Raw genomic sequence first — 16,956 nt, forward strand, 5'->3', positions numbered from 1 at the left:
TAATCTAGTTTGGTTTAAAGCTGGGAAAACACGTAGAAAACACGTAAGAGACTGATTTTTTTATCCCCAACAAATGCATAAAGTAGCTTTGATTTTTTGCTTTTTTTAATTTAGCATTTCTATTTTTCATCTGCTGGCTGGTGTCTTTCATTTACTTTTTGCATGTTTATGATGGAGTGTTGTGTTGATGCATTTTCTGTGTTGCTGTTAGGAGCATCGGTCTGAAATGTGACCTTTTGAAGTCAGAGACAGTGGGATGTAAACCTTTACGTGTGTCTTGTTCTCAGACATCCCAGATGAAGAAGCACAGTACTGGACGGGAAAGTTGGAAGACATTAATACAATGAAAATGTATGATGAGGTAAAAAGCAATTAATTACGGTTTTACTGTGGGGGTGGGTCAATCATTGCTCGGTGCTGTTATGATGAACATATCCATATATCCTGTTGATTTGAGCTTTTGTTAATATTCATGCTCAAACAATTGAAGTAGTGACTTGTGTTTCTTCTCCTTCAGGATGTTCAGAATCACTCGCTGCCACTTGCTGCTTCTCCGTGCTGTGAGTTTTCCTGCCCACACTGCCCTCTGCCTCTAGATGGAGGCAGTTCTCCACCTTGTTGCTGTCAGGCTTTGACACTTTTACGCGCTCCCTGCTGTAGTACACACACACCTGCTTTTTAGTGGAGTTGTAAATTAACAATATGCCTATCACATGTCATGTGTTCATATGCTTCAATGCATCTCAAAGAGTAAATGTTATTTGCAGGTTTTTACTCCCTTTTCTTCTGACTGTCTTCTGACTTCTTTTGGTTGTTTTTGCTGTTTTTACAACCTCATTCTGTTGATGGTACCCTTCACTTGTACCATCTGCACTTTCACCAGGCAACTATTTCGGATGGGCTGACCCACTGAGTATGTAACCCACATTATGGCTGAATTATCCCTCTGGCCAATCCTCAGTGTTCTTTGCATTTCCTCTCCAATGACATAAAATAATAAATGTAACATTTAAATTCATATCACTATTATTGTTTCATACTTTTCTACATTCCTTACTTTCCTATTGCTTTTCCTATTTTCTATACCTCATGTCATATTTTTCTTTACTAATTTGTATAGGAAGACTTTGTATGAAATCAATAATAGTGATCAGATCAGAAATATTGACCACAACCTTCAACTAAATCCTTCAGACACGGTCTTTGTTGAGCTGTAGTTTAGCAGTCTTTGGCTTTCTAGTTTAAAATAAAGAAAGACATCTGTTACTGCTCACAAATGTGACACTTCAGCTCAGCAGAAAACAAACTGTCAGAAGTTGTGTATGTGTACACATGTACATACAGATGTTATTCCCCTGCAACAAGTTCAATTTAATCCTATTTAAAAACATGCTCTGTGGGAAATTAGTATTTGTATTCGTCAGGTCTGAAATCTACTCATTTGTGTTTATTGTTCTCATGGTTTTCATCTGTCAGCGCTGGATGATCAGGACAGTGCAGTGGAAGACCGCGACAGTGACTACCGCAGCGAGACGAGTAACAGTCTCCCTCCACGTTATCACACGACAGCTCAGCCCAACTCCTCAATGCACCAGTATCCCATTGGGCCTCGGCTACAACGCCCCCCTGACTCATGTGCTGATTCAGTTCACAGTTCTGATTTGGACTACAGGGACCAAAGAGGAAGCAGGTACATGAATAAACACACCCTGTTACACTTGTACATACAGTAAAGTGTTATTAACAATATACACTGACATTTGTTGTTGTTTACCTTGTATGATATAATTTTTAAAGTATTAAGTTTATACCTCACTAGATGACAATGGAGGCATCACTTACTGATTCAACAGCTATGCTTCTTTTGACATGATTGTAATATAGATTTTTATCTTATAACTGCTGTTAGGAATATTATTATTTCAGCAAAAGTTTGTATATTGATGTCTTTGCATGAAACTGTGGTTGTATTAATTTGTCCTGTCCATTTGTCATTCTACTTGATTTGTGTTTTTGTTTACATTTTACTTTCTTTGCTTTTTCTTTTCTGTCCCTGCATCCTTCCCCATCACGTTAAATCTATTTTTTTTACATAATTAGATTATTAAATCAGAAAGGAAGGGTCAGGATCATACCTGTAGACTCTGGCATGGGGTTTGAAGACTGGGAAAACAAATACAAAGGGCAGGGCAAGCCTCACCTAAGTGACTTTTTAGATGATGAGGAAGAGAATGTAATCTTTCGAATGGAAAGACCATACCCACAACCATCGCACACTTCTGTCTGTCCAAGTACTCAGCGTCACGGCTTTCTGCCTGCCATTTACCCCGAGGAATATGACACTATTGACCGGCGACGAAAGAAAAAGACAAGGGACCCAGGAGCGTTCTCCAGCAAAGAGGCAGACAAAATGAAGAAAGACATTGCTTTCCTTCATGAAAGGAGAGATCGAGTAGCAAAAATGCAAGATGATGACGAGCATATGACGTCATGCCTCCGGCCATACAAAGATGGGCTTTTATACAAAGCAAGAATGTGGGCTAAGAATGAGCTTGACCACACGCTGGAGAATTATGTGGCGTACAAAAAAGAACAAGATGCGAGAATGAGAGCGCAGTTTGAGTTCGATTTAGAAAGGTCTGAAATTCTGGAGTACTCTTTTGAACCAGAAGATGATTTTAATATTGATGACTTCGCCTTTATGGCAGAAGACTGTCACCAAGAAAATGCTCCGCATTACAAAGACAGGAGTTTGTACACCTATGAAAGCCACATAGAAAACTCTCAGGGCATCAGGGAAAAAAAGAGTGGGAAAGCTAAAATTGTAGGATGGGCTCCGGAGGCAATGCTTTCTCCCGTGGAGGAACCAAGTGATGAATATGTGGACCCAATGGATGAACTTCAGTGTTTAGTTGAAACAGTTTCTGAATACCTAGCTGAAAAAGAGGAGGAAATTAGTAAGTATGGTTCCCTTCCTAAAGCTAGCACATCCAGGCTGTCGTCTCAGGGTAGCAATAGAACTGACTCTTTGGTAGAGGACCAAAACAGTTCTTTAAAGGATCCTAGAGCCGAGACAACATGCAATACAGTTCCTGCCCAAGGCATCTCAGGAGTGAAAAATGTAATGAGTTCCTTATTTAGTTCTCTTACAGATAGAGTTGGAGTCAACTCCAAGCAGCCTGCCTCATCTCCACAAGCACCACCTACACAACCCCCACAACCCAGCCTAACAAAGCTATTTTCTTTTATTCCTAAATCAAATAGCTCAGCACCTGTAGCTATCGTGTCTCCAGTGGAATCATCTCCAGAAAAATCATTTAGTTCTTTTCCGTCCCAGCAGCCACGCCATGCTGAAGCACAGTTTTATAATCCCGAAACAAAAGTTTCTACAATGAATCGGGTTCAAACTTCTACTAAAGATTATGCACCTGACTTTGTATCTAAGCCTCACAGTGACCAAGGAAACACAATATTGGGGAAATTCAATCGGTTTAAGCTCTTTTCAGCAGAAGAGGAGGGAAACTATACATATAAACCAGTACAGGAGTCTACATATCCTCATGGTGACACTCAGCGTAATGAAAATGGTGACCATCAAGGTAAACTGAGAATGACCACAGAGCATGGTAGGAAACATGATAAACCAGGAAGTTTATCACAAGAGAGACATATGGGACAAAATAAAGATGTATGCGCGAGACCAAATTCTGTGATTCACAAAGAGAATGTGTGTGTGTCCGAACCAGCAGGGCCAACTCACCAAAGACAGTCAGCAAACAGTGGATTCTTTAGCCCTTTAAAGAAGTCGTTAGGTTCATTGATGGCAGCTGCTGTCCCTGCTCCGCCTCAGGGAGCTCAGTCTGTCACGGTTTATCCTGTGTTTCGATCCACAGAGGATCCTTGCCAAGAAAAACCTGTGGAAGGCCCGTCATTCAGTAGTAAACCTAAGTTGTCTTGTCTATCTTCTGAAAATCTTTCCACTCAAGACTTCAAAGCAGAAGGAAGCAGGCTTTCTGGGTTTTTCAAGTTTGCATCCAGAAATGATGATAATGCTGCCAAGAACGTGCAGCACAATCCTTTACAGTCATATCCTACCCCTACTTCCACTGGTTCAAATCAGAATTCTTCCATTAATCTGCAATCTCAGAGGAGCAATTTGCCTCCTGGCGCACAGCATACGTCAAATCAGAAATCAACAGCAGCACCTCCTGGAATCCAGCAGCAAACTCCCAGTCACCCTGAATCTCACAGTTTTTTGACTGGCCTTTTTAAGGGAAGTTCTTCTGACAGTATATCTCACACAGGCACTAATCAATCTAAACAAGGAGGACTGCTATCCGGACTCCTAAAGTTTGGCTCTACCAGTGACCTATCTGGCAGTTTGCCACAGCAGTCTTCTAAGGGTGATCAACCACCCAGTTCCAGTAACCCCTTGTTTTCTCAGTATCCTAGCGACCAACAAAGTTCAGCTCCACAGATTGGAGGTGTGTCCTCAGGGCTGTTGTCATCAACAAAAAACACACCTCATAATGTACCTCATTTTGATTCTGAGAACCCGAGGAGAATCCCTGGCAATTACTCTAATCAGCAGCAGAGTGTGTCTGAAAGGCAACAGACACAACCTCAGCAAAAGGGACTGTTTTCTGGCTTGTTTAAATTTGCATCATCTGAGAATATTTCCACAAGTCAAACAGTTCATAACCAACAAAGCAATCAACATCATCAAGAGCGTTTAAACCAACACAACACCGAAGGTCCAAACCGAAAGCCCTATCTCAGCAGCAGAACAACAAGTCAAGAAGTTCTCCCACGAGACACTGCCAAACAAACCTTTACGAGACAACAAACGGTTCCTCTCCAGCAACCATCTCAGAAAACGGGTGTTTTTTCCGGTCTCTTAAAATTTGCATCAACAGACAATATCAGCCCCCAACAACACCCGTCAGATCTACAGCCTGAAGTTACCCCAAGTAAATCCAGCTATGATCAAACATGGACAAAACAACCACAAACTAGCTCAAAACAAAGAGCTCAAGCCACAAGTCTATTTTCTGGACTATTGAAATCTTCACCAGAAAATGTGGCTCAACAGCAGCCAAAAATCATCCACGAGACATTAGAACAAAACAAAGTGCCACACAGCCAGACTGCTCCAAAACAAACTGAGGCAACAAGTCAGTCTGCAGTGTTCTCTGGGTTACTCAGCAAGTTCAGAAAATCATCTGAAAACACTGAACCCACTTTTGAGACACCAGCCAAACAATCATACATTCAGAAAGATTTTTCAGAGTATTATTCAGTTAAAATGAAAAATCCACTTCAAGTCCTGTCACACGCTTACAAAACACAACTATCAGCACAAGAACATGTAGAGAGAGAGAATGTTCCACAAACTGTTCCACAAAATTTTCTACCTGGGTTATTTAGCAAAACTGTACCAGAGAACACCGGCACTTATAAAGAGGTTGAAACACTTGGTCAGATTAGAGAAAAACAGGCCGCATCAACTACACCTAACTTGCATCAGAGTGTATCAGGAATGCAGACTCATCAGTCTACTGTTTCAGGCAATCTTATTCCAGGACAGTGCAGGCATGCTGTATTCAGTGTGCCTGTCTCAATTCATACTGAGAGTTTAGATTTAAGAACATCAGCAACTTTTGCAAGATCTCTTCAAAGTCAGGCAGCATACTCCTCTGTTAGCACAGATAATTTATCTCAGTTATATTATCCTGGTTCCCTGTCATCAGTTTACCCAATGTCATATAGTACAGGAAATATCCAATCTAGTTTTGGATACCATTCAGCTTCTTCAGTCATACAGCCATACACTGGTGGTAGCAGTCCTTTGTATGAAGCTACAGGGAAAGGTCAGTGGTCTTCTTATGGAATAAGTCCCTCCTATGATGAAAATCAGTGGATCAGTGAAAGTGCTCTATGGCAGCAGTTTCAGAATGAATCACTGAATTATGAGTTAAAAGGAGAGACTCAAGGATATAATCAGAGCAGTGGATGTGCTTTACTACAGGAATCTGCTCTTTTCTGCGGTCCCTCAAATACCAGTCAGTCATTTAACTCTCCTACATGGCCAGGTATTGTTTGTGACAAAGAGCAGATTGGACCATATCAGTTTGAGGGGTACAAATATGATGATCAATATTCTAAGAGAAAGTTGTGGAACAGTTATGAAGACTTGGGAAACAGAGAATGTTTCTCTAATGATGTTGGTGCATTGAACCTAACTACTAAACAAATGAATGCTAAGTTTGGAAGAAGGCATTCGTTTAATGATGGTAGTGCTTACAGCTTGAACCGGGTTTCATATCATGAAGGCTATTATGAGGAGACAGCTCCAAGTTTATCCTATTCAGCTAACTGGCAATATGGCACGAATAATGCTGTTCTACCAAATGTTTATATAGATGGCATGATCCAAAACAGTAATTTAAATCTGAACCAACCAGTAGATTCACCGTGTCCTCCAACAGCCAATACTGAGGTAGACGACTCACTATACCTAGAGGACACGGAATGGTATCAACAGTGGCTAGCACTTTTGGAGCAAGGAATGTGGTGGGCAGCAGATGATGGTGACTGTGGTTACTTTGTTTACACAGATCATGAATATATCTATGCCTTACTTACAGATGCAGCAGGTGAATATGTGTATGCATGTGTCCCTGAAGGTGAGACATGGGCGAATGCAGAGAATTCAGATATGTTTCCCAGTGCTTGGCTAAACAACGAAATGATTTTAGTTTGTGGCTTTAAAATTCCACTTTACAATGAGGATGAGCTTCTTTGGTTACCTGGTCAAGATGCTAGTGATTTTCAGCTTCTTAATGCTCCACTAGATTTGTCTGATGCCTATAGAAAAGGAAATCAGATAATGAATTTAAATCTTGAGCAGTTCTCGCAGATGTTTGAAAATTCATTTATGTCGCAGGGACCAAAAGGTGTAGATTTCACATCTTACAGACTAAATAAAGTCAGGATGGATCCAAGACAGCACTGTTATGTCCATGATGACCAAAGTGACGGTGTTATTGACCTTTCTTATCATAATACAAACCATGCAGGCCCTTATTGGAACAACCAAAAAACAAAGTCATTTCTCTCTCAAAAGATTGCAGTTTCCTTGAATTCTGCTCCTGCTTATACCAATCAGCATTTACTATATAACTGTTACCAACCTTGCCAACAGCGGCGGCCATCCACCGGCGTTACAGTCAAACATGTAGACGATGTATCAGAAGAAGAATGGAGGAAGAGAGTGTTTCCTGGAGAACAACAACCTAATCGTCAAACCAAAACAAACATCTCTACCCTCATATCATCATTTGTGGGAAAAGCATCACAGCTGGAATCAAACAAAAGTAACACATCAAGCTGTGATCAAACTCCTGACAAACATCCTAAGAGCATTCTCTCCTCTGGTTTCCAGAGTTTGAAATCTAAGATCATCAAAGATGAATCTACTGTTGCTGCAAGTCAGGTTGAAAGTACAAAAGAACTGCAAAAGCTAGCTACATCACAGGGAAGAGTGTTGCCCACCCCACTGGATACTGCACAAGTGATTCACTCCTCAACACAATCACATACAACTTCGCAGAAACCCCGACTATCACGTCAGACTACCATGGCACAACAAGCTGCCCCACCAGTACAGCCCAAAGTCACAACACATTTAGGATCAAGGGAATCTCTCAACAAACCTTTAAAAGCTAGCCCCCTTACAACTGATACACCATTGGAAAGACCAGTGGATAAACAACCTGAACAAACCCAGGTGGCCTTCATGAACCTTCTGAAATCTGCAGTAGGAATTGAGGAAACGTTGCCAGATTCCCAGAAAGCTGCTCAGACATGCTTCACTCAGCAGAGCAAAATGGGCAGCACCACTTCTTTACCCAGCAACACTCCTACAAATAAAGAACCTACAGGGGTGTCAAATCTGTTTGGATCAATAAGCAGCCTGTTTGGCGCTGAGCCACCCCAACCACAAAGACAACAAATGAAACCTAGTGCTACAGAGGGTTCACTGACATCAGCTTCAAGACCTAAGACTATACAAAGACAGCAAACAATGGACCAGAGTGGTACCCATCACCCTGCACAAAGCCACCCACCTAACCAAAGTGGTTCCCAAGTAGTCCCTACCAATTCAGCTGTAAACCAGTCAGAAACTATGCCATCAATGGGACAGAAAAAACATGAGTCAGGATCTAAACCGTCAAGTGGACTGTTTGGATTTTCTTTAGGAGAAATGTTGACACCAGCTGCCCAATCTGGAACCACACCAAACAACTCTTCGTCACCTACAGCTCCACAGGAAGAGTCATTTGGTAAAAGTATATTGTCAATTTTTAGTGGTCCGCATGCACCAGATACAACAAAAACAGAGCCCTTGTCAAAGACGCATTCCTCAAGTGTACCTTCACCACCACCTCAGCAGGAATCACTTGGTAAAAGTATATTATCAATGTTTAGTGGAGCAAATCCTCCACAGACTACAACTAAGACTGACCCTTTGTCACAAACGCATGTATCGAGTGTACCTCTGCAACCTCCCCAGCAGGAATCACTTGGTAAGAATTTCTTATCAATGTTTAGTGGAGCAAATCCTCCACAAGCTACAACAGAAAATGAGCCCCTATCACAAACAAATTCCTCAAGTGTACCTCCACAACCTCCTCAGCAGGAATCATTTGGTAAAAGTTTCTTATCAATGTTTGGAGGATCAAGTCCTCAGCCTTCTACACAATACAAACCCACAGTTGAGGCACAGAAACATGGAACTGTTCCTCCAAAGGAACACTCATCTACAGGATTTCTGTCCATGTTTGGTGGTCCCACCACTCAACAATCCCAAGCACAAACAGGGTCTATTCTTGGAGGAATTCTGTCTGGGTCAGCAAGTTCAACTGAAAGTCCAGGGAAAGGACTGTTTTCAATGTTTAGTGATTCCACATCACCACGGCCCCAGCAAACAACATTATCGCAGCAAAGAGTGTCTCAATCACAATCTCAACATGGAGGTACACAGACCCAATACAAATCACAAGCGCAAGGGCAGCAAACCATGTCTGCCCCTAATGAGAGTCCAAGAAAAGCTTTGTTCTCTATGTTTGGAGATCCCAGTACTCCTCAGACACCAGGAGCTGGTGGAAATTCGAATCAAACTATGCCAGAGGCTGCTGCACCCAAAGAAGCTGCACTGAATATGTTTTTTAATAATGCAACATCCCCTCAACCACAAACTATATTATCATCAGCTACAGCACTAACTACTACAACTACCTGTAAAATACAAAGTGAATTATTGCAAAACAAGGCCGGTGTTGACTCTACTGAACTGCGTTCTTCTCCACCCACTGACACTACCGTTGATACAACAACTACTCATTCAAATTGTGCCACCATTAGAAGCACCACTATTGCTGTGGAAACAAATTCAGAATGTGTCACTGTGCATAAGGAAACAAGTAGAGAAAATTCATCACAAGATCCTGCTTCCTACAACAAACCATCAACTTCTGGTCTTTTGTCTGCCATTAATAAACCACACACTCAAACTGATGTTAGTGTTACCCAGTCAGGCCATTCAGGGACTGCAACTGGAGCATCAGAATCCAACGACTCAACAGCCAAAGGTTTGTTCTCTGTTTTTGGAGGTTCTCCTTCTCAGCCTGCTTCACAGCCAGGAAGCTCTTTGTTCAGTGCCGTATTTGGAGGTTCTTCAATTCAAATGCCAGCTTCTCAAACAGGAGGATCACTACTGGGGGGGTTATTTAGAGGTTCTCCACCTTCCACCACCCCTCAAGGTAACCCTACACAGAATGGAGGCTCTGCTCCTCAGACAGGGGGAGCTCAAACAGGGGCATCTTTACTTAGTGGATTATTTGGATCTGCTCCCCAAGCTGGAGGTGGAGTTTTTGGTGGATCAGCAGCTTCAACTACACCATCTCAACCTAGTGGAATGTTTGGTATAGCTACAACCCAAAGTTCAATGTCCCAAACTAGCAGCTCAGCCTTAGGAAGTATATTTGGTACATTTCAAGCAGGTACTGTACAGACTAGTGAATCTAGAAGCACTACCACAAAACTATCAAAACCCACTAATGACAGTAAAGCTCTTCCAGCTTTAGTTCGTCCTGTAACAAATGACACTACTGCGGAAAACACAGAACAGCCTCAAACACTACATCAACGTGCAGATTACTGTCTTGATTCAAGCTTGACAAAAGCTGATAGTGCTGTGATTGAGGAAGTTAAATGCAAAGATACTGAAAAGCAAACTGCTATAGTAACAAGTGCAGCGTCACAACAATATGAAATCAGTTCCCCAGCACAGGAACCTATAAAACTACAAGGTGTGGGTGACCGGGCAAGTCAAGTTACAATACAACATAAAGTAGAAGAGGAAATGCCAAACACTCAATCATCAAGTCCTCTGGTTCAGAGGCTGCATAAGCCATCAGAACCAGAGAGGTTAATTGGTGACTCATCAGCAGATGGCGTAACAGGCTTTATGTCATCTCTCTTTAAACCAGCAGCTGTTCCTACTGAAGACCCTCAGAAACCTCAGAAGAGCTCACTTTTTGGTTTGGGAGAAACATCACCTCAAGCTACTACCAGTCAAACAGCAGGATCACTACTAGGGGATATTTTTGGAGGGTCCAACACACAATCAGGTTCCCAGACAGGAGGATCATTACTAGGAGGCTTATTCAAAGGACCCACTCCTCGGTCTGGTCCACAAACCACTTCCCCCATCACAGGAGGGTCAATATTGGGTGGGATGTTTGGAGGAGGGCCCACTGGCAAATCTGTAGGCCCCCATGCTGGAGGATCTATATTAGGTGGAATGTTTGGTAGTTCTGCAACAACAGCACAGTCTGGTGGCTCTTTACTTGGAGGAATGTTTGGAAGTGTCACTTCTCAGACTACAGGATCAAATACAGGCGCGTCAGTACTTGGTGGCATAGGCGGATCTTTATTTGGGGTTACTGCACAGGCACCTAAGCCATCTGAACCAATGCCATCTGAGCCAAAGACAGCAACTACTCCACAATCACAAATTAAAAATCAAAGTATGCCATCAAAAATTGCTCCAACCGGCGATGAGTCTGGCATAAATAAGATGGTGGATTTAGCATTTTCGAATAACAGTGAAATACAGTCCCCCGCTGTCTCAAGTGGTATAAGCACTGCACATGAACTCCCCTGTCAGGAACATGACACTGCAAAAGATAAACCTGCTGTTGAGGGAGACGTAATACATGAAAAGCCTATGGTCATCGCAGAAGAGTCAGAGAGTCAAGAAAGTAACAAATCAGCTCCATGTGACACTTCACAGGTTGATCCTAATTTAACTCATCAAACTAATGAGTTGCCCAAAAGCCCACAACTGCCTAATGCCAAGTCTCCAATGGAGTTCATAGGAGCACAAACTGATGCAGGAAAATCTTGGGGATCCCTGTTTTCACCAACAATACCATTAAGTGTTCCATCGTTAGTTCAGACACAAGCAGACAGTGGTCTGTTTTCGGGACTTAAAACACTTTCTGGAAATCTGTTCAAAGAGGATAAATCAGTACCTGGGAAACAAGAGACACCCACTTCTTCATTTTTTGGCACAAAGTTAGGCTTTCCCTGGCAGGCAGAGCCACTTAAGCCACAAAATTCCCAAGTTGTAAAGTCTCAACCCAAAACTAACATGACATCAAGTGATCAAACACATACTGTACAAAAGCTTGCAACATCTGACGCTCAAAAACAGGAATCGGTAGGTCCAACAGCGGATATAGCAAACTCCCAAATTTGCATCTCCACTCCTGAAGTAGATCCTTCAGCATCCCTGACCCCAACGGAATTCAAAAGGCTTGTAGAAACATATCCCTCAACAGGTCCTACCTCTGGAGTGCAGCTGGACATCCAGTCCAAGAAGGATCTTTTGATTGCAAAAAGGCTAGTAAAAGAGTCATGAATACCATTCCCCTAATCGTTAATATCTCACCATTTTGAAAAAAGAAAAATTGTCCAGCTCCGCAATTCATCGTATTTTGTTTGTGTGTATGTGTGTATCCTTTAGCATCCATAATGTTGTGTAATTACAAAACAGAATTCCAAAACAAAATTTATACTTTTTTTGAAAATAAAATGAAAATGAAAAAAAAATGTTTTATAAAAATTCAATGTCAGCTAAAACAAATCTGTCAATAATATAATATAATGTAAATTTTGTTTTTTCATGGAATTCTGAGTTGTATGGTAAATTGTAATACATTTTAAAATTAATATATCAGATTATTGTTAGAATTAGATATGCACTGTATAAAGCACTGAGCGTTTTTATATTTTTGTTACTTTTTAACCTGCAGCAGCCTCACTGCAACGTTGAGTATCTGTAAACGCATAATGTGGTGTGTGCATAGTGTACTAATCAGTTTTTTAGAGATGATAGTCATTAAAGTAGACACTGAATAGCGTTTAAAAATGTTGATTAGATGAGTGGGGCTTATTACAATCCAAAACACTGATAATCATATTTAAGTTTATTTACTACTTACTGGTTTTTGTTTGTTTTTGTAACAATCCCACTTATCTAGATAAAGCTAGAAGGAAAAAGGCAAATTATTATATCATTTATTATTCTGACATAATTTTCTTTACTCCTTTTTTACTATTGTAGTCCAGTGGAAAGTAATCGCTTTGGGTCATCAGGAAACCTGAGCCAGGCCAGCTCCCAACTTAGTGAGACTGGCCAGGAGAGCACTGGAGGCTCAGAGCTAGAGGAGTCCTTCCACTCGTACCACAACACAGGCTTGTACCCCTCCGCCAGTCACACACATGCAAATGTGGTGGCCAATGGGCGGTCGGTCAGTAAACAGGAAGTACACAGGACATCCTCTGAAAAGGGACGAGGCCTAAACAAGGACACAGTATCTAATAAAGTTTCCTCCAAACTCCAAAGGTAGCATTAATATTTAAAATTATGATTTGCATTTGTATTAGTGAAGTTGTTTTAAAGCTTTAATTTCTTCCTGTGACTTTCTTCAACTCCCAGAAGTCAGTGTGATGGGCCATTACCCTTCTCCCCGTCCAGAGTTCGCTGGTTGAAGGCCATTAATAAAGTCAGAGTTCAGCTTCGAGAGGTAGGTCATGTTTGTTTTTAGTTCATCCACCAGTACATCCTCTAAACACCTTAAAATCCTGCCTTCCTATGACTCATTGACCATTTTATAAGGTACACCTGTACAGTCTAACTTTTACAATGATATATTTGCTGGGGTTTTAAGGTACTTAATGATGGGTCTAATGTTTTAGACACTGCATTTAAAAAAAATGCATATGGACTTTACAAGTGTAGCTAATGAAGTAGCTGGGGACTGTAGAGAAAAAAAACAACAGATTACAAACAGCTGTTTGAAAGTGGTTGAGTTTAACCTCTGGTTGTTGAAGAAGATGCAATTGAACGTATTAAAACCATATTGTAATAGGGTGGAGACAAATCACGTCAAGATTATATTTATTCTTAATTGTGTCTGTAATGGCATCAAAAATAAAGTTAATGTTTGTTCATTGTAGATTCTGAGAATCTGTCTCTGTTTATCTTCACATTTTCATATTATGTAGTTTCATTATCTGTATTTGATGGATGAGCTTCAAGGATTAAAATGAAACCGTTTTAACTTTATTTTGAAAAGACAAACACGGCACAAAGAGAAGATTGAAGCAAATCAGGCAAGCAAACCAAGCAAACCATGAAAATGAACAGAACTGTCTTAAATTGTCCATTAGTTTCCACTAGAGTACATTACAGTAGACAGAAGGAGAGAGGCAAAACGGAGTAAGCTTGCAGAGGGTGGGAGGGACGTAGGGAAGGCTTTTTAGCCGTTGGTACGCTGCTGTGTTGGTCTGTGTATTCCACCACTGTCGTTTTTGCTGTTGTAGTGGTATATTCAGAAGTTTAAAGATCTAAAGATTTTCCTAAGCCAGAGCAAGATTTTTATTAACACACCTGGGTTTGTATTTGGAAGAAATATGGAAATTACCATTAATAGTTCCTGGATTAAATTAATTATATTGATATGTACACATTTTTCAATCAGGTCATATTTTTTCTTTTTTACAAGGTAAGGCTTATATTTTAATATTTCTGTCATTTTGAGTATTTTGTGTGAAACCTTAATTATATAAGACTTGGTAGTACTTGTTATACTACATTATATGTACAAAAACATTTATCAGTGCGAGAAAAGACTTTGTTTAAAGCTATTAGTATAACTGAACTATGACCTCCGAATGGAATTAAAGTGAGCTTAATTTCAAGCTCATTAATAGTGAGAAACTGGGGAATTTTCTACTAAGGATTTACTGTTGCACCTCCCAAACAGTTATCAAACTGGCACCTCCAGTGCTCAAAGAGATCTCCATTGCAAGGGTGATTATTGTAATTGGCAGCTAGCCACCAGTTGGAATAAATTACTTTATGGAATAAGTAATTTCTGTGAAAAATAAACAGATTGGATCTAATAGTAGGTCTAATACACTATATGAGCATGTTACTTAATAGGACTTGCATGAGAAATTTGTTGATATAAACAATTATTCATCTTAATTATATTAATTATTAATTATATTAATTATCTTACTTGCACTGTAGGCAGTGGGTCAGAGCTATGAAGTCATGCAGCTGGTAAGGGTGTGAAAGATTGACATGACCTAGGAGGAAAAGATTGATCTTTCATCTAATTACTGTGCAGTCTTTCAAACACGTCCTAATTACAGAGTTCTAAACAGCTGTATGGTGTTCATTCCTCAAGCCTTTCTGCTTTGACTTAGATGTGTTTATTTAAAGAAACACAATCAACACAACAATGTTTTAAGCCTACTGTATATGTTTCTCTTATGTGTAATGTAATTTGGACTTTTAAATGCTGGCTTATGTTTAAACCATCCTAAGGTGGAGTTTCTAGAGAAGTCCATGTGTGAGAACACCTGATCAGGATTTCCACTTTAAGGGATGTTCCCCAAGGGACCCATCAGTAGACAGAATGACACCTACAAATCAGAGGTACCACTGTCTCCCAAACAACAAGAGCTGGACACAAAGCGATCACAGAGCCCTAATGTGGGACAAAGTACACTTTCCTTGCAAGGTGTGGAGGATAAGACACCTCATGACCTTTCAGCAGTGGATTCCGCTTGCTTGCAGAGAGACTTACTCAGTGAAAGGACCAAAAACAAAAAGGAGGAAAAGAAGACGGAGGATGAAAGCTCTGATCCTGACTCAAATAAATTAGTGGAACATATCCTTAAAGAACTAAAAGGCATTAACAAAATTCAAGAAGAAATTTCTGACCTGCGGCAATATCTAACATCTGTACGAGGCTCAGTGGATGAAGTATCTTGTTGTGTTGATGCAGTTCTTAGTGAGATAGGGGAGCTGTACTCTGGAGCTTCAGCTGCACCTCGTACAAGTCCTGCTTCTGTAGCCCCTCGTGTCAGAAAAGGGAGCCTTGGCAGACAGAATGCAGTTACATGTTACCAAGGAAGAGATGAGCAACCAGACCAACAGGAACAAGAGCTGAATTTAAACGTTAACACGAAACCCGAGTTCTACCTGGAGCTCCGGCTTAACCATGACTATCAAAGTGCCAGCTCTTCCTGTCCTGGTGCAGGCTTTCTTTGTGCTGACAAAGAGTTTGAAAGGTGGCTTTCTGTTGATATGCAGGATAGTATATGCAGAGAAGCAGGTTGGAGTGAAGAAGACATCTCTTCATGTGGAAATAGTTCAGAAACACTGGAGAATTGTCTGGGTGTATGGAATAAGCGTGCAACAGAAGAAGAGGCGCAAAACACCACACCAGGTCATTCTTCACACAACAGCTCTGAGCATCTCTCATTACTGTTTGGACTTCACTACAACTCTCCTTCCAGTTCTTCTAGTACAGTGGATTGGCTGCCTACCAAATTACAAAACAAGAAAAAAAACCTGGAATGTGACTGTGCTGCAAACTGCCCATACTCACGTAGTTCCGAGTGTTACACCATGGATGCTTGCCCAAATGAAGTGGACAGTGGGCCGTCGAGGAGCCAGAGCTGCTCCACTGTTCTTCTGACTGATTTTGATGATAGTTACCCGGAACCACATTCAGTGTGTGATGATTGTGTATCTTCTGGTGACACTCTTGATCTTGGTTCTGCTGAGAGTTTGGACAGAGACTTGACAGATCACAGCCTCTCGAAGGAGGATGAAGTTGAAGAATCATCACAGGAGTCTCCTGAAACTGATACAGAAAAAAGCCCCAGTCTACATTTTGATGTGAAAACGTTTAGCAAGGCAGTAGTGTCTTTTAGGTCAGCGTTAACAGGGGCTTTAAAAACATTTGATGGAACCAACCTTGAAACTGTGATTGATGGTGCTGGATCTGACACATCTCCTCTCAGGCAAGCTTGTGAACTCAAACAAACCAGCACAAAGTACATAGATTGCAAAGTTAGCCTGACAGACAATCACCTTCAGTTTAGCAGTCCAAATGAAGACGACAAGGCCAAGGATCACTCTGCAGAAACATCTAAGAACATAGAAGAATCCCTCAGTGACATAGAACTGTCAAACCTAGACCACTGTCCCACAAGGCAAGGTGAAGGATCACTGGGTCTGGAGCGCCATGCAGATGAAGTGAGGTTAAGTCCAATTAGAGAAAACGACATTCTTGATGAGGTTGGCCAAGGAAGGTCCGTAGATGCCAGCCACAGGGAGCGCATCGCTAATTTCCAACGCATTCTAAAGGAAAAAAGGCAAACCCGTCACAGACTGTCCAAATCTGCTCAAGGGTCCCAGGGCTCCCATGGCTCCCATAGCTCCCAATGTTCCCAGGGGTCCCAGTCACAAGACGAGTTCATGCCAGGTATTTTTGGGATACTTTCACCTAAAGTCTCTAATTA

At 41.2% G+C, this 16,956-nt stretch overlaps 1 protein-coding gene across 7 annotated transcripts in view; it reads left to right on the forward strand.

The window, feature by feature from the left end:
• LOC114866531 (protein unc-13 homolog B-like) overlaps positions 1-16,956 on the forward strand; it is a 42,846-nt gene that overhangs the window by 11,166 nt on the left and 14,724 nt on the right. For 3 of the 7 annotated variants that reach the window (XM_055513527.1, XM_055513525.1, XM_055513526.1), the window contains exons 6-12: positions 288-361; positions 518-560; positions 884-913; positions 1,477-1,690; positions 2,101-11,970; positions 12,695-12,976; positions 13,070-13,157. In XM_055513527.1, the coding sequence (XP_055369502.1) occupies positions 288-361; positions 518-560; positions 884-913; positions 1,477-1,690; positions 2,101-11,970; positions 12,695-12,976; positions 13,070-13,157 (10,601 nt within the window). Of the gene's footprint in view, positions 1-287; positions 362-517; positions 561-883; positions 914-1,476; positions 1,691-2,100; positions 11,971-12,383; positions 12,399-12,694; positions 12,977-13,069; positions 13,158-13,951; positions 14,139-14,968; positions 16,920-16,956 lie in introns of those variants that run through there. The other 4 variants (XM_055513528.1, XM_055513529.1, XM_055513530.1 and 1 more) reach the window with 4 other exon arrangements.

The sequence above is a fragment of the Betta splendens genome, chromosome 12, assembly GCF_900634795.4.
Source record: "Betta splendens chromosome 12, fBetSpl5.4, whole genome shotgun sequence".
Taxonomy (NCBI): Eukaryota; Metazoa; Chordata; class Actinopteri; order Anabantiformes; family Osphronemidae; genus Betta; species Betta splendens.